This window comes from Doryrhamphus excisus, chromosome 2, assembly GCF_030265055.1.
Source record: "Doryrhamphus excisus isolate RoL2022-K1 chromosome 2, RoL_Dexc_1.0, whole genome shotgun sequence".
NCBI classification, from domain to species: Eukaryota; Metazoa; Chordata; class Actinopteri; order Syngnathiformes; family Syngnathidae; genus Doryrhamphus; species Doryrhamphus excisus.
The window spans coordinates 18,102,702-18,125,812 of record NC_080467.1 but is presented as its reverse complement, the minus strand read 5'-3'; the positions used below and the strand labels follow the sequence as shown (position 1 = coordinate 18,125,812).

At 42.3% G+C, this 23,111-nt stretch overlaps 1 protein-coding gene across 1 annotated transcript; it reads left to right on the top strand.

The window, feature by feature from the left end:
- The first annotated feature begins 1,861 nt into the window (after positions 1 to 1,861).
- On the top strand, positions 1,862 to 22,525 carry musk (muscle, skeletal, receptor tyrosine kinase). The gene is made up of 17 exons (XM_058064850.1): positions 1,862 to 2,042; positions 7,598 to 7,724; positions 7,929 to 8,080; positions 8,200 to 8,327; positions 8,406 to 8,547; positions 9,842 to 9,966; positions 11,512 to 11,671; positions 12,060 to 12,066; positions 13,549 to 13,812; positions 14,152 to 14,345; positions 14,496 to 14,519; positions 16,202 to 16,290; positions 17,709 to 17,883; positions 17,961 to 18,156; positions 18,219 to 18,410; positions 19,643 to 19,791; positions 20,801 to 22,525. The coding sequence occupies exons 1-17, from the start codon at positions 1,961 to 1,963 to the stop codon at positions 21,499 to 21,501; spliced, it is 2,907 nt and encodes a 968-aa protein (XP_057920833.1). The 5' UTR covers positions 1,862 to 1,960; the 3' UTR covers positions 21,502 to 22,525.
- Positions 22,526 to 23,111: the final 586 nt, after the last annotated feature.

Sequence of the window (23,111 nt, the reverse complement as noted above, 5' to 3'; positions counted from 1 at the left end):
TGGAGTGACATCAGACCCAACTTGCATTTTGTGCCAGGTATGTTTATTATGCAAGTTTATGGCAAGTATATTTGATATACAATGCTTCAGACCAATTCACTCCTGTACTTACTCTTTACTCCACATCCCTCATGGTAAGATGAGATAAGATAAGATAAGCCTTTATTCGTCCCTCAGTGGGGAAATTTGCATTGCACAGCAGCAAGAGTACAGTACAGATACCAAACATGTCAATTATAGCTCCTTAACTTTAGTTATTCATATTATTGTAATAGCTATCTACAGTATTGTTAACTTGCCTTTTAAACATCTTTATCATGCTATTTGCTATAAACAAGTCATCATTTTGATAATAATGATTGGTAACCCCTCATAAAAATGCAAAATTCATATTCAGTCAGTAGAGGGGGTGAGAGTGTAATTATTAAAATACATTACGCTGGGTCACATGCTTAGAGAGCAAGAGCAACACTTCTAAACACATCAATTCAGTCATTGTAAGAATGTATCTTTTATTGTTGTTTTATTCTTATTCTATTTCTTATTCTGCTACCATATGGTTGGCTTAGATGCAAACACTTTTAAAACATGTTAAATGCTGTCCAGTGGTATACCACCATCTAGTGGATAAGTTTTAAAAGTGTTTTGTACAAATATATGGGCCACATAGGGAAAAAGTGAAAGGATTCAACTTTGGCGCTTTGTACTGCCCTTGGGCAGTACTTTGGACAACAGGTCTTAAACCAACAGGACCAGTGTTGTTAGAGGATATCATACCAAGTCATATATTTCAACCAAACGTGCCAAAATGCTGTAATTATTGAAGTAAAATGTAAAAAAAACTATAAACGACAGCTGGTGGACACACAGGTGAAATTTTATACTTTTTGCCTGTCACTATACGTCACTGACAAAGATAGATAAATGACAAATAACAAAGATAGATAAATGAACAAATGATCCATTATTTATAATCAAATTGGATAATTTCACACCTGACGATCCCTCACGGTACACTAATGTGTCACAGCACAGTGGCTGGGAATTGGGCTAAGCCCTCACAAAGGTACAACAATAGCTACTGCACCGGAAGCAGGAAGGATAAAACGCAAATGAAGTGCCATTCCTTTCTTAAAATAAATCCAGCCATACAGGCTGCAAGCAACAGGTGGACACAAAGGCAACACGTGTGTCATATGGCGATACATGGATCATATGTTTGGCGATGGGTGCATTTGTCTAGTTCTAGTTAGAACATAGAAAACCTGATTACAACAATATAAATCCGATTTTTTTTACATTATTAGAGCCCTATAGTTACCGTTACACTCACAATAACAATATAGTGGGCATAATAACAACAAGTAGGCCTTTTGAGAAATATTATATAGTGCCTGTTGAAATGTAGAAATTCTTAGCATATTATGAAATAAAGTTTTCACAATGTGGCACTCACTCCACACAGTTCAGGCACCCTTCCAACATATTATTATTATAGTATTTATTGCAACTTTCACTTTTGAAACACTTGAAATTAAGTAAATCCAGTTAATTTTCCATGTTGGTGGTTTGTTTGAGGACATTGTGATACTTCATAGTATTCCATGTTATTAAATTACGACTGCCGCTTGCTTATGTATGTGTGAGTGTCGGACTCTGCAACACTGGAGAATTTGGAGCTTTGAGTGTCACTGCATGAGTGCCGAGTGACTGCATGTGAGGATGGCTGGCAGCTGGCGCTGTCACTCATGAAGTGCACACACACACAAACACACATACACACACACACACACACAGAGTGAGTTGCTCAATGTTGCTCAGTGTTGCTTAGTGTTGCTCAGTGTTGTCGAGCATGGCTCCCTCTGACGAAACAGGCCAAGTGAAAATGTTGGAAGGTATGAGAGAATAATCCGCATTTGAAAGAGTTGAAAGAATAAAAACCTGGGTTCCTGGAGCCAGGATGACGATTATAGGAGCCATTTCACTCTTCAAGATCCTCTGTCCGTTGCTTTTGGTCACCTTGACTAATGGGGTACAGAGAGGTAAGTGGAACCTCCATATGCAGAATGTTTCCAAAGTGTCTTTTGCATCAAGTGTGGTCACATTGCTACAAGTTCGATTTCTTTTGCCAGTAACAATTGTTGTAACAAAACACTCACAAAGTTAAAGGAAATACTACATTGTACCAGTAGTATCTTTTGCACATGTGGTGCGTAAGTTATGGCACATCTTGTTGCTTATAGTTAGAACACTTAGTACAATTACGGCACAAACACAAAAGACAACACATATAACAGGTAAGTAAACATTCTACTTTGAGGAACTCTAAAAACACTTAACTTGTTTGCCGCAAGGCATGCTGGGAAGCACTCCCAGCGACACTACAATATATATCATTCATTCATTCTATTCATTTTCTACCGCTTATCCTCACGAGGGTCACGGGGGAATGTTGCAATATCATATCATAGTTTGTATTATTTTCAATCAATCAATCAAACACTGTAAAAAGTCAGAGACTGTCTGCAGAGAGTGTCTGACTTTTTACAATGTTTGATTAGGATGGTTTGATGATGCCTTCAGAACCCGTGACACAGACACTCTTCTTCACTTTAAAAGTGCACATACGGTGTGTCCGACACTGCGCATGCTTGTATTTTACGAGTACAGATGCAAAGACTCAGAAAACAGGTGTAAATTCTGTCACACTTGACAAGGATATCGTTTATTCACTGGTCGGGTCGAGCTCTCAGCTGCACTCAAACAGTCACTTCATGATTGCAAGCCCCCCCCCCCCCAACTTTGTAGACTGTTATTATGGCTTGAGGGAAGATAAAACAGAGCTTTGCAGAGCATGCAAGTGTATTTTAGGCTTTTTTTTTGCCATACTGCACTGACGACCTAAGTGAGGCTAACAAAGCGAGGTTGCAAACAATCTGTTTAATCACAGACTGTGACACAAATGAATGAGTCAGGTACAGAGCCAGGCAAATAGACAAATCAAACGTCTGCAAAGTACATAAGAAAATACCACAAGGACATAAAAACCTGCCTGGAAACCAATTGAAACTAAATATAATGTCCAAAAGAAAATAAACACTCTTCTGAGTGAATGAGTGCCAACAGTCGTTCCCATTGCAGAGCCAGATGTTGGTCGTTTTTATTCCCAGCTTATGAGGCTTACAGTTGTGCATTTCTTCACTATGAAATCACGACTTCTGTTTTTCATTTGCAGCAATTCTGCCATATGTGGATTAATTATTGCGCTTCAGTGTAATACTCGGCGACTAGATTGAGTTGTATATTCTTTGGATAGCGCTGTAAAAGGCAATGTAATGATATTAGATGGCTCATTTTCCACAGTTGAGCTGGAAGACAAACAAAGCTTGTTTCTCTGAAGTGAGCTGGCTTGGGTCATTGTTTAATTCATAACGAGTGTGAGCAAACATGCGCTAAGTTTATTGTTGCTTTGAACTTTTATTTCCTGACGCAAATCAACTGTTTTGCATGTTTGCGAGGAATCAACAAGCAGTTACTCATAGGCTAACATCTGATTGTCTGCCACGAAAACAACAATAAAGCTCCGTGCTGCTTGACAGCAGCAAAATATGGAACAATGTTTGCAGCCAAATGAACACAGAGATCAAAAAGAAACAGAACTGAAAGGCTATTAATTTGCCCTATAAACAAACAGCTACTGTGGGAACGTGGGTCCTGTTATTAATCTGTTCCAGACGGTCTGACTCCCACCAAAACACACTCATACCAAATCAATTTTGTGCATGTTGGAAAAGTCTTTAACAGACCTGTGTGCACAGATTCATTGTGCCACATGAGTGCAGTAACAGCTAAAAAATAAAAAAGGTATTGCCCTCCAAACATAATCTCCACTCCAACCCTCTCTCTGGTTGCTGGTTGCAAAGGGAGTTAATAAAAGTGATGCTAAATATTAAATTGTCCATTCATTTGTCATTTGTCACCTGCCTTTTAGATCCAATTCCCACATCACTCTTAAAATCACTTTATGGATTCTTTGAGGAGCAGTTTTTAAACATCATGAATTGCTCTCTTCAGACGGGTGTCTTCCCCACCGCCTTTAAACGGCAGTGGTGAAGCCCCTTCTGAAGAAGAGCAATGTAGACCCCAACGTTTTAATAATTACCGACCTGTATCCAACTTGCCGTTTTTAAGTAAAATTTTAGAAAAAACTTTTTTTTACCAACTTAATGACTTTTTAAACAGAAATTGCATTTTAGAGAAACATCAGTCTGGCTTTAGGAGGAACCACAGTACCGAGACAGCACTTTTAAAGATTTTAAACGACATCAGGAGAAATTTAGATAACAAAAAGCTCACAGTCTTGGTTCTACTGGATCTAAGCGCTGCTTTTGATACAGTGGCCAATCACATTTTATTAAATAGACTCAGACACCTGGTCGGCCTCTCCGGTACTGTTCTTAACTGGTTTTGTTCTTATCTCACAGACCGATGCTTTTATGTAAGTATGGATACATGTTCCTCAGGAACCCATGAAATTGAATGTGGGGTTCCCCAAGGCTAAATTTTAGGTCCACTCCTTTTTAATCTTTACATGCTTCCCCTTGGGGACGTCATCAGGAAGCACGGCATCAGCTTCCATAGTTATGCTGATGATGCACAGCTATACATCGCCGTGTCTCCTGATGACTCAGGGCCACTTGATGCCCTTTTTAACTGCATTGTAGACATCAAGTCACGGACAAAACCAGGACAAAACTGAGGTTTTAGTTTTAGGTCCTGAAGGCCAGAGAGAGAAACTTTTAGCAAAACTACAGGATCTTAAACCAGCCGAATCAGTAAAAAATTTGGGCGTGATTTTTTACTCTGAGCTAAACTTCATCCCACATATCAAAAATATAACAAAAATAGGTTTTCATCACTTTAAGAACAACCTTAAGAAAGTCCGTCCGTTTCTCTCTCAGGCCCGAACGGAGGTGCTAATGCATTCTTTTATTTCCTGTCGTTTAGATTACTGTAATACCCTGTTCTCTGGTCTTCCCAAAAAGAGTATTTTAAAGTTCCAATTATTACAGAACTCAGCCGCACGCGTGCTGACGAGGACCAGAGGGCGGGAACACATTACACCGGTTTTAAAGTCGCTGCATTGGCTCCCCGTCTGCTTCAGGATCGATTTTTTTACGATTCTCTTACTGGTTTTTAAATGTCTTAATGGCCTTGCACCTTCTTATTTATCTGATCTGCTTTTACCATATCAACCCCCACGGATCCTGTGGTCCTCCGGCACTGGCCTTTTAGCAAAACCAAAACCCAGAACAAAAACCCACGGTGAGGCAGCATTTAGCCACTATGGCCCCCACCTGTGGAACAGCCTGCCGGAGAGCCTCAGGACTGCAGAGACTGTTGATATTTTAAAAAAAAGATTAAAGACACACCTTTTTAATCAGGCTTTTACTAATATTTAAAACTTTTCTCACGTTTTTATCTTTTTAGTCCTATTTTATGCTCTTAGCCTTTAGCTTTTACCTCCAGTGTTTCCTTGGGGGGGTCCTCCACACTGGGGGCTGTGTCGAGTCTGCTGAGGGGGTGCCATCCTTGGGTCCCTTCGACCCCGCCGGCTGGGGGTTGCTCCCTTTAATGTGGGGGTCCGTCCGTCTGAGTCGGGGGGCCCGGGTGCTGGTACCCCGATGGCACGGCCTGCGGCTCCTCCCAGTGTGGACGGCCCCAAATGTGGCGTTTCCTTGATCCTCAGTGCCATGCCATGTCTCCCTACTGTCTGTGATTGTGTGTGTGTGTGTGTGTGTCTAGTAGGGTCGGAGGGAGGGGCTTTCTTTGTAATTGTTTTTCTTTTTAATTGTGGTAATGGTTTTTAATTCTGTAAAGCACTTTGTGTTGCTTGTCTCTGCAGGAAAACGGATCTACAAATAAAGTTGATTTGATTTGTGATTATTTTTGCATCAACAATATATTTTGGGGTTTCTGGAAGAGACTAATTGGATTTACATTATTTTTTATGGAAAAAGTTGCCTTGGTAAAAGTCCGTTTTGGTTTGAGTTGGACCTTCCGGATGGGATTAACGGCCCTAACCAAGGCTTCAGTGTAAATGCAAGGCCAGTATTGCTGATACAGGTATATTTTTCTAGAAAAACTGATGTTGCCATGGTTAGCGCCTACCCCCGTTAATAATGCCGTTAACATTCTTCCTTGTTAGCATCCAATGAGCCAGCTTACACAAACTGCATGTTAAACTATAATTGTAAAAATAAATTTTTTAATCATTTTTGGCTTTTAAGAATGGATCATTTGGAGTGACATTTTTTATTATGGGAAAAATTAAACTGATACTAGCCTTGGCATTGATACTGTTGCCGTTTGGATCGATCACCCCACCCTACTTAACAGATACGGATGCGATACCGCTCACCTTACTTTAACCTCGGCTAAAATGGCATCTTAATGCTTAAATCCACAAATTGACCTGATGTTAGCTTTTCATTTCCAGTAGCTTTCTTTCAGTCACGCATCATAGCTAGAGTATATTATTGGAAAATCTGTTTTGTCACAAGAGACAATAGAAATCATATATCCTTTTTCCTTCCTCTTCGCCTTCTGTTTTCTTTAATTCTACCCTCTGGTTTTTTATTTTGCCTCTTCCTCTCGGTTCACCCAAAGTTTAATACAATCCTGATGTCTCCAATCAGATAGACGTAGATGACGTTTCATTCATCTGCTATCACTGACTGTGTTGTTCTTGATGTCTTTATATATATTCTGCAGAATAAAAACAACCGCCTCACTGCAAACATTGGACTTTCTCTTTACTTCTGTCTAGTCTATATTTATCTCACCTCATGTAATATTTACTGCATGAAGGTGCATCGCAATAAATGAGAATATGGCGCAAAAAACAACTTTTTGTCATATCCTGGTGCCCTTGCTCTGTTCCCCAGTCTCCTCCCTGTCTGTTCTGTCCAGATCCTCTGTTCCTGGCTGGAGGCGGAGCTGCTGAACGCACCTGAGGCTGATTACACTTCGGGCACTTAAGCAGACTGCTGACAGCTGGGGAGTGCCGGATTATTGAACTGCAAACGCTACGCTACGCATGCCGCTGCTCTTCCTCCTTGTACCTTGTTGTTTTTGCGTTCAGCAGCGCTCGCCTCTAGCCAGCTCCTTTTGTGTTTTTTCCATGGTGCTCCCTTCCGACACCATCGCCTTTCGTTGCTACCTTTTGGGCCTAATAAAGCCATAAAACTTACTCACCTGTCTCCTGTCTCCGGGTCCGGGACCCAGACCCTCCAGGAGCGTAACACTTTTGACCATATTCTCATTTACTGAGATGCACCTCTTTGTAACTTGTGTTTCCCACAGGACATATTAGAGGTATTATTAGAGCCCTCTACACATTAAATAACACCCCTATAGTCACCTTTATACCCCTATTACCAAGTATAGGTGATATAATAACACCTGTTTAAGACATAAATAAGACAGCACTCACACACTCACACAAGCATTGATGTGTTATTGATGTAATGACCCTTGAGAACATTATTATTGTGTTCATGTTATTGTATAATAATTCTGGAAACGTACTTTCCAGCACCGCGTATTATTACGTTGTTGGAGACAGTGGACGTACTACTGGATCACAATGCAACCTTCATCTGTGAGGTAGAATCCCGACCCTCTGCTGACATCGCCTGGACCAAGAATAACCAACCAATTATGTAAGTCAGCCTCTATAGCTTCTTTAAGTGTCTCTGGCGGGGGCCATTTTCCAGCCTGCTTTCAATGTTTCTGTCCCACACATGCTCTGTGTTGGCACCGCACAATGTTGTGTTAAGTTTCAATCAAGGAGTGAAGGACTGCTAAAGTAGTTGTTGTGGAGAGTTGTGTATTTGGCTGCTGATTGTCTGTTTCTATCCCACTAGGTACTACGACCATCGCTACCTGACGAGAGAGCAGGGACAGATGTTAATCATCCCCCACGTCAGAGAGACAGACAATGGAGAGTACTGCTGTCTCGCCAGTAACGGTATTGGCGAGCCAGCCAAGAGCTGTGGAGCGCTGCAGTTAAAAATGAGTATGTCTGTTTCGTGTCAAACCCGTACAACCTGTCCAAACTCATCCTGATCATGAAAGACTAAGTAGCACTGAAGTAAATAACCCCAACACTGTCTTAACTCTTTGTCTCCGTACCAGAACCACAGATCAAGCGTCATCCAACTAATGTAACCCTTCTGGTGGAGTCCAAAGCAGTGTTGCCATGTGTTACTCTCGGAAATCCTAAACCAGAAGTCACTTGGCTCAAAGATGATGAGCTTATTAAGGTAAAAATGAAGATTCCCAACCTGTGATCTGGTTTTTGTTTTGAAATGATTCCTAGCAAACAGTCAAACCTCTCACAGGTCAGTGACCGGGTCAACATTCTTGACTACGGTGCACTGAAGATCAACAACATTCAGAAGGATGATGCAGGCCAGTATCGCTGTGTGGCCAGAAATAGCTTTGGTTTGGCATTTTCTAAGCCCGTCACCATTGAAGTACAGGGTAAGTATCCTAACCCTTTCCTTTTTTCGCTAACCATCAACTAGAAATCCATGTTCACGAACACAATGAATACGCTAACTTTGTCATGCATGTGAAAGTGATTGATTAATCATGACCACTTCCAAAACTGAATGCAAAAAATCAGCAACCCCCCCCCCCCAAAAAAAAAAACCCAAAAGAAAGCTGTTTTGGACTGTCAATGTGGAACTAAACCACATACTACTCATCAGACTGGCCCTTTTAGGACGGTCAAGTCCACCCAGATTGCATTGTTCCACCACAGTGGTGTCCATACTGTGGCCCGGGTCCTGGCTGATGTTTTATTGGCCAGCAGTACAAGAAAACATTTAAAAAAAAAAAAAATACAACAGTATAAATTAGCTAATTTTGCAAGAATAAAGTAATTTAAACAATAAGAGCGTGTACAGTATGTTTGATGGGGAACAGTATTTTCCATCGTTAATCTGTTTGACTTTTCCAATAACGTGTGGAACATGTAGCACTCTCATTGTGTTATGTGATTATTTTGGGGCAAAAATATGACTTTATTTCCATGGTAGTGCATGTTCCTTTTCATGGCATTGTGTGTTTTGCCCTCATAATTCTCATAATATTCCTCTCACATTTGATTTTTATGATTATTATTACTGTATTATCTTGGGAACATTGTAATAACTTTTTCCGAAATGAACGATTTCCACACATGAGGACAGCGCACGCATACACATTTTCCGCTCTGTTGTTTGAATCCCATTTGCTTGACTAGTCACGTGCAAGCCAGCAATTTACCTAACGTGCATGTTTTGGGAATATGGGAAAGAAGTTGGATTGGAAGCCAGATCTTCTGCCTATGAGCCAGATGGACTAACTAACTATAACTAATCCACATGATTGTGTATGATATCTATCTTTATGGGATTTTAAGTGTTTCGGAACATTAAAAGTAACACCCAAGGTTAATGCAATAGATTAGAAATACTGTTGCTCAGATGGAGACGTACGAGGCATATACGAACATACAAAGATATTTGTTGCAGATGTTAGGGCTGGGTATCTTCTTCTACTGTCCCTGAGCAGAGCTGTAATTAGCAGCAAATAACAGATAGAACTTGTCTAAAGGAAGAAGGGCTGTTTAGTCTCTAGTAGTCAAGGATGCCAAAAATTAGGTAGTCCAGCCTGCGTGTCTTAAAGGTTTCCATATCTGCATGTAGTGGATGAATAGCTGCAAACACTGTACTTCAACTGTGCTCAAATGTGTCTCGACTCGTCTGTGTGTGGTCTGTGACATGTGCAGCTCCGGCACGAATCCTCAGAGTTCCCAAGGAGAAGAGAGTGGCATACGGCAGCCAAATATCTCTGGAGTGTAATGCCACTGGAAATCCGATCCCCACCATCACCTGGTTGGAAAATGGAAATACTGTGAGTGAACTGGATAGAAATTCAGATGAATGCAGTGAAATGTCTGCTGATTGTAATGCTGGCTTTTTAAAATGGGATTTTATATTGATGATTTTGAGTTCTAAACTTGTTAATGGTAATTAAGTAAATCTCCAACGCAATACACACGGTGGAACATTCCTACCATACATCATTGATGGACCCTGACATTGTGGTTTGACTTTTTCGTGTACTGTGATGAAAGACCGCACAAGGGCGTTTTATTTTGGAGGCTGACCAAATTGCATGTGACACTCTGCTCGCTGTGAATCACCAAAAGGCGTCGGTGTCCAAGTGCCAATTCATTTCCATACATATGATAGATGATACTGTCCACTCACCTCCCACACTGGTAGGTGGATTTGCACAGTATATTGTGATCCCTATAGATCGTATATATGTTTATTTTGCCAGAACACATCAGAGCTAATGATTCCTTTTTATAATCGTGCCCAATTTTGATCTGAATTGTTACCTGTTTTAGATTTCCTGAGGAGTCAGAGAGCTGGATGCTCAGATGATTTATGCAAGCATCACGTCTAATGACAGTATGATTATGGTCTAACGTCACCGGGGTGGTTTGTTGCAAACGTAAACTGCTTGAAAAACACATGCAACTGTCTATGGGGAGACAGAACGAGGCGTTTTTGTGTAAAATAACAACAAAAACATCGTCATAATTTGCTGTGGGACAAGTCTACATGTGTATCTTGTTAACGAATCCACTAAAATCAATGCTTTGGTATGTTTGGAAATGGAGAGAAGAAATAGTTCATGTGAGTATGGAAATGCTTAGTTTCTTTATAAAATGTGACTTAAAATGATTTTTACCAGCAAACCAACAGACACCGTGGGCAGACACTGACATTACAATGTCTGCGTACTTAATAGGGTGCTTGTAAGTAAATTATTACATGCCTGTAATGCTTGTAAATAGGCTGTGTGTGTGTGTGTGTGTGGTGACTAAAATATTTCCTGGCAGCGTTCCGATTTCATTTATTTTAACAAGGCTATCCAGGAGGAACATGCTGAAAGGTATAAACATCTATGCTGCCAACAAAGCACAGGGGGAAAAATTCCCGGCACTTGGAGCATCACCGTGCGGCCCCTTTTCAGACATGTTGACTTGTGCAAATGTAACAGCTTGTCTGACACAAATAAACTATACCATACACATCTCGCTGTCATACCGAGACACGCACACACACATGGCATTTCGATTAGAGTAAGACAGCACACATTTGATTAGACTAGGTAAGTGTGTCATGAATACTATACATTTTTATCATGTTGTAAATGTTCACGCAGCGGGTTACAGTAATGCACTTTGCGTTTTATCAACTTAACACCTGTAATGATAAAAATAATCTCCCCATGCCTACTTTACACCCAATTAAATAACTGGACGTTTGGGAGATTCTTTGCATTTCCAACCTTTTATGACAGGATGGATTAACGATGTTGAATTATTAAGATATTACCACAATTAGGAATAATCTGCTACTGTGTTTCAATCTCCCCTTAAAGATTTCCGGAGCCTCAGTGGATGAGACCTTAGTGGGGGAGGTGATTCTGTCTGTTCTGAAGGTGACGGTGAATAAACCGGCCCTGTACACGTGCTTGGCCTCCAACAGACACAGTGCGGGAGCGAACACCGTCAAAGCCACCGCAAGAGTCACCGTCGAAGGTGAGGAATTCATTCTCTACTTCTGGTCGGACGGACAAGAACAGTGCCCTACTTGTGACTCTTATGTTATGTTAGCTGCCAGTCAGTGCTTTGTGTGGCTTCAGCTGTTTTTTTTGTGTCTGCCACATTTGTTTCTTTTCAACTCCCCCGCAGTCACCACCAAGAAAACACACACTGACCACACACACACACACACACACACTGGTCATTCACTTCCTGGTACTTCAGTTCCTTCACAGCGAGCTAGGAGATGGTTAGACGAGCATCATGTTTGATTTTCTCTACCAAGCGAGACCAAATGCTATGCCTCTGCTCTCTTTCTTCTCCTGCCTCGTCCTGCTGGTTCTCCTTCAACCAACATCTTCTGGATATTGTCACTTCCCCATAGAATGGAGGTAAGTCATTGGGAAGGTCTTGACTGCAACTCTTTCTGTGTGTTAATCCCTTACAGTCCACAGTGGCTAAATTTACTCTGGGGATTAGGTCCATTATCAGAGGTTAAATGCTGGGTATTCCTCAAGGATACTTGGGCATGTCCAGATGAACAACTGTGCACTGGTACCTCCGTTTTTGGAATGAATCCGTGCCAAATGGTCCATCGAAAACTGGGTCGTACCAAATCCTAATTGATATTTCATTAATTAATTCATTTTTTACCGCTTATCCTCACGAGGATCACGGGGTACTGGAGCCTATCCCAGCTGTCTTGGGGCGAGAGGCGGAGTACACCCTGAACTGGTCACCAGCCAATCACAGGGCACATATAGACAAACAACCATTCACACTCACATTCATACCTATGGACAATTTGGAGTCACTACTTAACCTAGCATGTTTTTGGAATGTGGGAGGAAACCGGGGTACCTGGAGAAAACCCCCGCATGCACGGGGAGAACATGCAAACTCCACACAGAGATGGCCGAGGGTGGAATTTAACTCGGGTCTCCTAGCTGTGTGGCCTGCGTTCTAATCACTCGCCCTAATCAATTTTTCTTAGAACAAATAATGCAAATGCAATTAAGACGGTGTAGGAGTTTTATGCACAAATGCCAAAAGAATCCTTTAAAACATTCCCGGATCCAGGCAGTGATCTCACCCAAAATTAATCAGTTCTTCCATATCTCATTTCGGACAATTCCTGAAAAATTCCATCCAAATCACTGATGCCGGCAGTTTGACATGCAGGGAGTCGTTCCTGCAGTCAACCATATGGTGCGAGTTGAATGTGAACTGTTAAACCTCAACATGACCACAGTTACCACATGTGGACTGTGAATCTGTGGAAAATGAGGGTGAAAAGAAATGTGTGAGACTATTAGCTGATGCAGTGTGCTCCTCAATAGTCGCATCCATTGCATGAATACATGCATCTATGGTCGGTCTTTTGGCTGTTTCGTGCTGCTGCCTGCTGAGTTTTTGAACCAGAGAGTGGCATTGTGGTAGGAAGTCTCAAAGGATGAGAGAAGTCCAGGTCTGCTCGCCACATCTGGACACCGGATGTCGACGCAGAGAAAGTCATGAGAAAGAAATTAGAGCGATAACGGTCATGGTGGGATTTGGTAGATTTACGTGTTACTTCTACCTTGACGTTTTGATTTAATGATTTAACCAATTCTCCAGCCTCCCCAGGAGGCAACATCTGGAGTTTGTAAGAGTCACTGTATATACAGGATGACAGGAAACGGTGGAAAAACTGGCCAGGCAGGCCATTTGGAAGGTCATCAGATCTAAAATGAATGCAAATCAAAGCCATTCTGACAGAGAATATACTACATTTCTGTGTAATCTTTACTCACAATGCAAAGCTTTCTGAATCTGAACCAAAGACTGCACCTTAAGATAGATGATGCAGACATTTCCCTCCTATTCCCCAGCAGGCTCTACAAGGGTGTTGCAGGCTTCTGCAGTGCATATCGCGGAGATGTGTGCCGCACTATTTTACGAGAAGATTCACTGGTTTTCTTCAATACCTCGGTTTCTGACCCCGAAGACATGCAAGAGTACCTGGTTCAGAGCTGGTGGACCGAGTTAGAAGGACTCGGTATGCTGTGTGGCCCTGCAGTACGTTCCCTTTTGTGCCATGCCTCCTTCCCTGACTGTAACCCATCCGGGTTGGGACCTGCACCCAAACCTGTCTGCAGGTAACCTACTGTTAAAAAAATCATAAAATAAATGTATAAAAAATCACATAAATAACAAATGTACAATTTAATAAAACTGTTAAGTATAACATAACCTGTTTACATCCTTTTAATCATCATTAGAGCCCTCTAGACATCAAATAACACCCCTATAGTCACATTTAAACTCAAATTATCCAACGTGGTAGACATAATAAGAGAAAATAACACACATAAGTAGAAATCCTACTCAGTGGTCAGTAACAGAGCTCCATCCTGGATTTGCTCGATGGGACTTTAGGCCATACAGTGGAATGACAATGGCAATACATAATGAACTTTTGTTGTCCTTTACCACAGGGAGCATTGCCTTGCAGTGAAGGAGCTGTACTGTCATAAAGAGTGGTTGATACTGGAAGGCAGCGTGCCCGTCCAACCTGGCCTGTTCGGTTCTGTCCAGAACTCGAATGCTCCCAGTTTGCTGTTGCCCAAATGTCTAACTTTACCTAGTCTCCATTCAGACCCTGAAGCTTGCACTCACGTCCCTTTTGTGGGTAAGTTCTGACCAAAACATTGTTTCATGTGTAGCTGGTTCTGTTGACTTACAAGTACAGTTGATTGTCAACTTTCCACAAACAAATGTGTTCTTTATCACATGCTGTATGCTGTATGATTCAAGATGATCCATCTTTTCTCTATCTCAGATATCAAGACAGATCAAGTGACAAGTGAGTCTGGACATTATGTGATAATTATGAACCCACTGACATGGTCAGGGTTGTGTATCGTTGAAATATTACTGATACCGGTGCCAAAAACCTGTAGTAATAATCAGACTAGGACACGGGTGGGCAAACTAAATGACAGTTTGATGTGGTCTGATGTTTACAGTGCTCCTGAAAAAAGGGACATGAGAACACGCAGCTGATAGTAGAACACTTTTGCAGATAAAATTAGACAACTAGTAATTATAATATATATATATATATATATATATATATATATATATATATATTAGAGATGTCAATCTCAGCACTGAGGAAGATTCGATACAGCGATACGATACGATACTTTAATGATACATGAAATTTTCTGCCGACACGATGCAATATGATTCACCCTCTTCATGATGCGATACGATGCAATACGATACGATGATCACATCAATTAGTTCACATCAATGCAATCTGATATGATATAGTGCAATTTCTTGCGACAAGATGCAATTCAACATGATGCAAATAAGCAAAGGGAAAAAATTGGCTGTTGGCAGTAAATACAACTAACATGCTGTTTGTCTTTTTTACTATGCACCACTTCTTGATAACATTTTTTTGCCATCTTAAAACAGCAACAACTTTTCAAAAACAACTTTCCTCACACTCAGTGGTGGAGTAAAACAATTAAACAATAATTACTGCTGTAAAAAATACAGTACAGCAACAGCGAAGTTAAAGTGAAACTTTCAACAGTGCAATCAATGTTTGTTTATATTCCTGTCTGCAAAACATACTGCTAATATGAATGCACTAGGAGGTAGGCTAATACAGTAGCGAGGAGCAGAAAGTGGAAAACAACTCATACCCTTTTAAAATTGTTTCCAAATTCAGGAAGAAGCCAACTGCTCTGCTGTTGTAATGTCACCTGCTGTGCTGAACACTCGTTTAGGGGGGGCACTTGTTGCAGGGACGAACAAATAGCTCCTGGACAATTTGGAAAGCAGCGGAAGATCCACTTGTTCTGACCTGATTTGCTTGGTTCTTCCCCGGTGTCTGAGGAGGAACCAGACGCGGAGGCGGCGGTAGACTTTTCCGTGTTGTGGTGTCCCCTTTTTAAGGGGGTTTGTCGTGCTGCCGTTGCACGGCTTCTTAATGCGGCATTCTTTGCAAAAGACGGACGTTTTGGGGGGGGTTAAAAATTGAAATTTCCTCGCTGCTGCTTGCGTGCGTTTTACTAGTAGTATGTGCCTCACGGCTTCCGTCTGTATTCAATACAAAACGTGGAATAATCATGGTGCATTCACTGCACCTACGGAACAACATATGGGGTGACATTGAACATTAATAAAACGGCGCTTGAATCGGATTTTACCGATACCCACAAACGCATCGCGATGAATAGATTTCAATTGCATCATACCCAGAGAATGAGCAGATGCACTCCCATCGCGCGCATGAGAGTCTCCGTTTTTGATACACCCCATAGTGGGTCATGTCTTATCTAAAACAATCAGTGTACAAACAGTTGAACTGCATATTAGGTTAATACCACCTTAAATCGAATCAAAGCCTGGCGAGTGGGACGGTAACTTCAGCGTTGCTTCAGAGTGTCGATACCCATCCCTAAGCATGATCATCATTCCAAAAAAATGAAGCATTAATCTCACAACCTTTGTGTTTGGTACCAACAGCAACATGTTACAATGACAGAGGCCGCTTTTACCAGGGTGACATGAATGTGACAAGGTCTGGGACACCGTGTCAGCCGTGGAAACAACAGGTACCCCCTCTGCGTGTGTCAACCGAATTTACTTCAGTCCTTTCTATGCTTTCTATCACACGTTTGTGGCTTTTTCTCTGAAGAGATTGACATAAAAATGTGTCATACACAAACACACTAAAACACTCCCAGAGGTCTGAAACCCATTTATGTTTTTATGGCTGCTCACTAAAAAGGTTGCATTAGGGTGAACGTGTACTGCTCTCCTGCACGGTTTGTGTGTATGTGTGTGTTTGCCGGGTCAGCAGAGAAGGAGGGGCTTGCTGTGTCACATCCTGACTCTGGAAGCAATTAGCTTTCACACACAAATCACCAACACAGATGTTCATTTACTCGCAAACCCACACATTTTATTGTGCATCCCATGTACTGTACACACATATACGTGCAGTGAATACACCCTCTGAGACGCCATCATATTTCCATTCCAGTTAAGTTACTTAAGTTACTCCTTAAGGAATGACATAATCATCAACAGTGAAAGTTTATAATGATCCAGTCTATGAATGGAGACCAAGTGGGATTGTCGTCATGATAATACACTATACCGTTTACATCCGTGGCATGCACTCATGCTTTCAAAGCCTCACAAAAGCATAACAACTCTATGATTTGAATGATGTCTACTTGAAGGCTTCCCCACGAGGGCCATCTGAGCGTGATTGCACCACTTGCATACATGGGATCACTGACACTTCTCAATCTGACGTAGTGCAGTTCTGCAAATATTTTATAGGTATTGTTCTGTGTTAGACCAAACAAGCATAATATTTGTAATGGCTGCAGTGCTTATTCATATACAACATCAATCATTCACACAGATGACCGTAGCCCTCATCCCCCATCACCCTCAAAGGGCAGCAGCTGTATCATTCCATCACTCTCTTGCCTCAGGCTTATTGGGTGCTCTTAGCCTCACGCTAGTGATTGATTTACATTATTTGTGCATTGTTTGGGTGGGCTATTCACGCTTCACTCAGGTAAATATATATTTTTAGCAAGAAACGCAGCAGAAGGAAAACTCAGGGAGCAGACGGACAAACGACAATAATCCCACACGGGGAGAAGCACACACCTGGAGTAAATACCAACACAAATTAGGGACAGGTGTGGATGATTGGGGCAACGAAGGAAGACAGGGCAAAGTAGGAAGTTCCATACAAAATAAGGGTGTCAAAAACGGAAACTAAAGCCCAGACAGGGAACACAAACAAACTGTCACGAGGGAACCCACACAGGGTCCTCACTAATATTCCACAAAAAAAGTGTTAGTATATTTTTACATTAGGCATCACAATACCATATAAGCACTACTTATTTAACTTTTTAGCACATCTACATGTGTTGCTTTACAAAATATCCAAGTGCATCCTTTCCTGTCCTAAATGAATTGTGCATACCGCATCCTTTCCCTATAGGTTCCTCATCAGCACCGCCTGTCTGTGGATGCCATTCCAGAGTTAAAAAACTCAGAAAATCACTGCAGGAATCCAGGAGGAATCAGCGACAAGCCGTGGTGTTACACCTCCAATCCCAATATCCGCTGGGAATACTGCACTGTACGGCAGTGTGGGCAGGCAGGTACAGGATCAGGTAAATTCCTATAAATTCTCAGGATTCGTCATTAAAGATGAGAAGCAAGGAATTGCTGACTACTCATCTCTGGGCAGGCTTTGCATCCGTGCTTAAGCCAGAACCGCCAGGCCCTCGTCAACCACCTCGTTTCCCGTCCATAACGGCATCATCTCCAGCGTACTCCATGTCTGTGATTGTTATTGTCCTGGCTTTGCTCGCCACTGCCGCCATCCTCAGCATCATAATCCTCGCATGCCGGCGTCAGAGGAAACAGTGGAGACAACACAAGCGGTAAAAGCGCATGTGATGCTGAGTTTTTCGTCACGTTCCTAACAATACCTTTCTACATACAGAGCAATGGAGACCCCGACTATGACTGCTCTTCCTTCAGAGCTCCTGCTGGACCGTCTGCACCCCAACCCCATGTACCAACGGGTTCCCTTGCTTCTGAACTCTAAGCTGCTCGCACTAGAATATCCCAGGAATAATATCCAATATGTTCGCGATATTGGAGAGGGAGCCTTTGGCAGAGTTTTCCAAGCAAGGTAAGATTTGGACAATAAAAGTGAGATAAATGGATGAAAACAAGGGCGATAGTGACAAAAGCACTACATAAATAGTACGCAGTAATGGAAATCCTTGTTGTTATTGTCAAGCTGTAAACTGACAAGGCTTCAGATCCATCAGCGCCCTTCGAGGAGATAAGATGTATCAAAAAAAAAAGAAGAAACAAGTGCCGAATTAGGACAAGTCAGTCTCAGTTGTCAAATGTTCTGTTGAGGGCAAAACAGAATCAGCTAGGAGGAACTCGTTGAGAGTGGCTGCGTCATTCACACGTCTCTAGGAGAGGTGTCACATTCAGCCTACACTGAATCCAGGCCAGATTTTTCCCTCTGACAAAAGAAACAATCCTCAGTCATCCATTTTCTAAAATAATATTCATTTCAGTCATATCAGTACAATAATCCTTCTTTTATCACTGTTAATTGGTTCCAGAACCCGGCCGTGATAAGTGAATTTTTCGCCAAATAGTATTCCTTTTTTAGTAGTTAGAGCATAGAAAACCTGTTGAGAATTAGAGCCGTCTAGACATGAAATAACACCCCTATAGTCACCTTTCCATTCCTATTAACCAATTTATTAAAAGTAAATAACTCATTTAAGACATGAATTAGACATAATATGAACCAGTGGTGTTCAAAATGCAGCCCAGGGCCATTTGGAATTTTTTTTATTAATTTTACAAAAATAAAGTCAAAATATTACAATGACTGAACATAGTAGTCTGTAGTCAGATATCTTTCATACCTTCTGGTAATCCCAAAACTGGAAACAGGAATGGTGCAGGAAATTGACACCCCAGGGAACGTAACGCATTCACTGACCTTGAATCTTGACTTAATTTGTTTTAACCGCTATCAATCAAAATCGTCCGCTAGATGTAAGCCCCCTCATATTCTGTTATGAGCATTTCTTCCATCACACACACAGGCAGGAAAAAAACAATATTAAGATCAAGCTTCAACACAAATGCCTGCATGATACATGGATTTCCCGATATATAGTGCACAAATACGCGCAACATATGCACACAAATCATATACAGAGCTGCAAATAGACCAGAGGGGTCTTCACAGATGAGGTTTCAAGAGACACTGTGTCCATACTTCACTTTCTGCATAATGAATACATACTTTAAAAAAGGTTTTCATGCAGATGAATGCATGCAAAATCCATGCTTGAACGTTGGGGTGAACATACGGCACGTGTCTTACAGAGCGCCAGGCTTGCTACCGATAGATCCTTTCACAATGGTGGCAGTCAAGATGCTCAAGGAGGAAGCATCGGCTGACATGCAGAATGATTTCCAGCGAGAGGCGGCCCTCATGGCCGAATTTGACCACACAAACATTGTTCGACTCCTAGGTAAGAGAGAATGTGTGTCTGCTGAAACTGGAAAATAAACAGCACGGATCCGCATGGTAGAAGGATGAGGGGGGGAATATAAACACTGTATGTATCAGTAACCTTCATTCATTCATTCGCGGGGGTGCTGGAGCCTATCCCAGCTGTCTTAGGGCAAGAGGCGGGGTACACCCTGGACTGGTTGCCAGCCAATCACAGGGCACATATAGACAAACAACCATTCACACTCACATTCATACCTATGGACAATTTGGAGTCGCCAATTAACCTAGCATGTTTTTGGAATGTGGGAGGAAACCGGAGTACCCGGAGAAAACCCACGCATGCACGGGGAGAACATGCAAACTCCACACAGAGATGGCCGAGGGTGGAACTGAACTCAGGTCTCCGAGCTGTGAGGCCTGCGCGCTAACCACTGGCCTGCCGTGCAGCCCGTAACAGTAATTTTAAAACAACAATGCTTAGTTTTTGTTGTCGCTTTCATAGGAGCAGATCCTTTAACATACTCAAGGATAGTTGTGCAATTTTTGCAAAAAGTAGCATGTTTTGTTTCCACAATAGATTGTTGATGGACCACCTTCTCGTCACCTTCGTACATTAGATATACATACCGGATTTCAACCGCTTTCAGAAATTCTTTTTAAATGTCCACATTTCCTGTGAGCAAAGACTGGCGGCCCAGAAGAACACAAGGTTGATTTAGAGTTGGGCTACAGTTACATCACTGAGCTATTAATGTGAAACTGTAGCTCCACTATGTGCTGGAGTTTATTTGTGAGTGTGCACACATCACAGATGGCTTTGTCTGTGTTTATGTCTCAGTTGGATGTTTATATACTCCTTTCCCCCATGAATGAACTCATTCTACAATGTAGTGTAGATGAAAAAAATAACTGGAGTCACTGAGATGAATGACGTCACTAATGTCTTTACGTCTGTTTATCCCTGCAAACCTATGTGGTGAGAAATGGTGGCTGACTAAAAACGGTTATGTGCTTTCATCCTCCAGGTGTATGCGCAGTGGGCAAGCCCATGTGCTTGATGTTCGAGTACATGGCCCACGGTGACTTGAATGAGTTCCTGCGTCGTCGCTCTCCAACACGATCCGTGCGAACCCTCAGCCGCGCCAGCCTGTCTGGTCGCAGTTTTTCCTCAGAGATGGAAGCAGGAGCTCTCTCTTGCACAGAGCAGCTGTCAGTGTCCAAGCAGATTGCAGCCGGTATGGCCTACTTATCCGAACGCAAATTTGTCCACCGAGACCTTGCGACGCGAAACTGCCTGGTTGGGGAGGAAATGGTGGTGAAGATCGCAGACTTCGGCCTCTCCAGAAACATATACTCAGCCGACTACTACAAAGCCAATGAGAACGATGCCATACCCATCCGCTGGATGCCGCCGGAGTCCATTTTCTATAACCGCTACACCACTGAATCCGATGTTTGGGCGTATGGCGTGGTGTTATGGGAGATCTTCTCCCACGGCATGCAGCCGTACTACGGTATGGGTCATGAGGAAGTCATCTACTATGTGAGGGACGGTCATATCCTTTCCTGTCCGGAGAACTGCCCTTTGGAGCTCTATAATCTCATGAGGCTTTGTTGGAGCACACACCCATCGGATCGGCCGAGCTTCAGCAGTATACATCGAATTCTGGAACGGATGCATCAAAACACGATGAACACAAATGCTGATATTGAGGCTGACTGTTAATATGGAACCTTATCTGCGAGCAAGATACTGAGCCTCAGCATACATCAGAGGTGGATAAAACCTGCACATAAGTAGGTGCGCTTTGAGGAGAAAGCAAGTCTAAATGTTCTGACATGGCTGCCATCCATCCCCTCTGACATCGGGCGAGAGGCAGGACTGGTCACCAGCAATGAATCATCAACCATTCACACTTACTTTCACACATATGGACAATTTAGAGTTTCCAATGAGATGCTCCAATGCCGATTCAACCAAACAACCAACAACACAGTGACTGTGAGCACTAGCTTTAGACACTTCTATTTGGCACATATTCACTTTAACCCATTTTGTTGTTTTAACGTGACTATAATTCCATTTTGGGGCATTTTTCTTCGTTTTGTCGTCCTATTGCTGGGTTTCAACCACATGACCCGGTGCAGTATATGCACTTCCAGTCTTTCAAACAAAGACTATGAGCACATACACACGCAGTATGTTTGTACAATTCTTTACAGATTCAAAAGGGAATATATAATTGTTGTGTGAGTGTGCATGGTGTGTTGCATGAACCAAGTGTGAGCTCCATATAGCTAAGCCCATAAGCTTGTAGGGTGATGGTGCCCCGTGATTGGATAGGGTGATTTCATGCACTGATTCCAGGCAGCCTGAAGCCCCGGATCTGCCACACCACACAGGTTCCAAGAGGAACACCTGGCTGTTTTTGCCAGGAAGTTGATCTGGTGACAACAACAACTGTCTGTGACGTCATGTGAAACCCAGCAATAGTCATAGGCTACATTCACACTGCAGGGTATGATGCCCAATCCGGATTTTTGGTTGTTTCACAAATGCAATAATAATTATAATAATAATAATAATGTGCCTCTTGTATCATTCTTTAGAATTTTATTCATCATTGTTCAAAACAGTTTTGTGTGGTAAGGATTCAGTTTTTTCTGGCCTTTGTATTGTTTCTGAATTTCCGAAGTGTTATATTTTGTCAATTTCTTTTTTACCTATTGTTCATTGTGGAGCCTATATAAAGTTGAAAATAAACACTATTTATAGTTGACTATGCATTTGAATTTGCTCTTTTCATGTGTGCGTATGGGCTGCATGGCGGACGAGTCGTTAGCATGCAGGCCTCACAGCTAGGAGACCTGAGTTCAATCCCACCAACGGCCATCTCTTCTCCCAGGTTTCCTCCCACTTTCCAAAAACGACTCCAAATTGTCCATAGGTATGTGAGTGTGAATGGTTGTTTGTCTATATGTGCCCTGTGATTGGCTGGCGACCAGTCCAGGGTGTACCCTGCCCCTCACCCGAAGACACTGGGATAGGCTCCAGCACCACCCGCGATCCTAAATGTGTGCGTGGGATGAAATTGTAATCACCCTGCCTTCATTTCACCAGCCCTGCCTGCCATGCTTTACACTTGGCTGCCCCTCAGACAGCAAACGGAAAGCAGAAGCCCCACCTAAGCGTCTGGTGTGGCTTTGGTGGTCAGCGTGGTCAAGCAGTAGAAAGATCCAAATCCACAGACATGGCCACAGCAAATGACACGTGTGCAAAAACCTCTTTAGTCAAAAACTGTGTCAGCATCATTTTGGGACTGAGCTGTGTGCTGA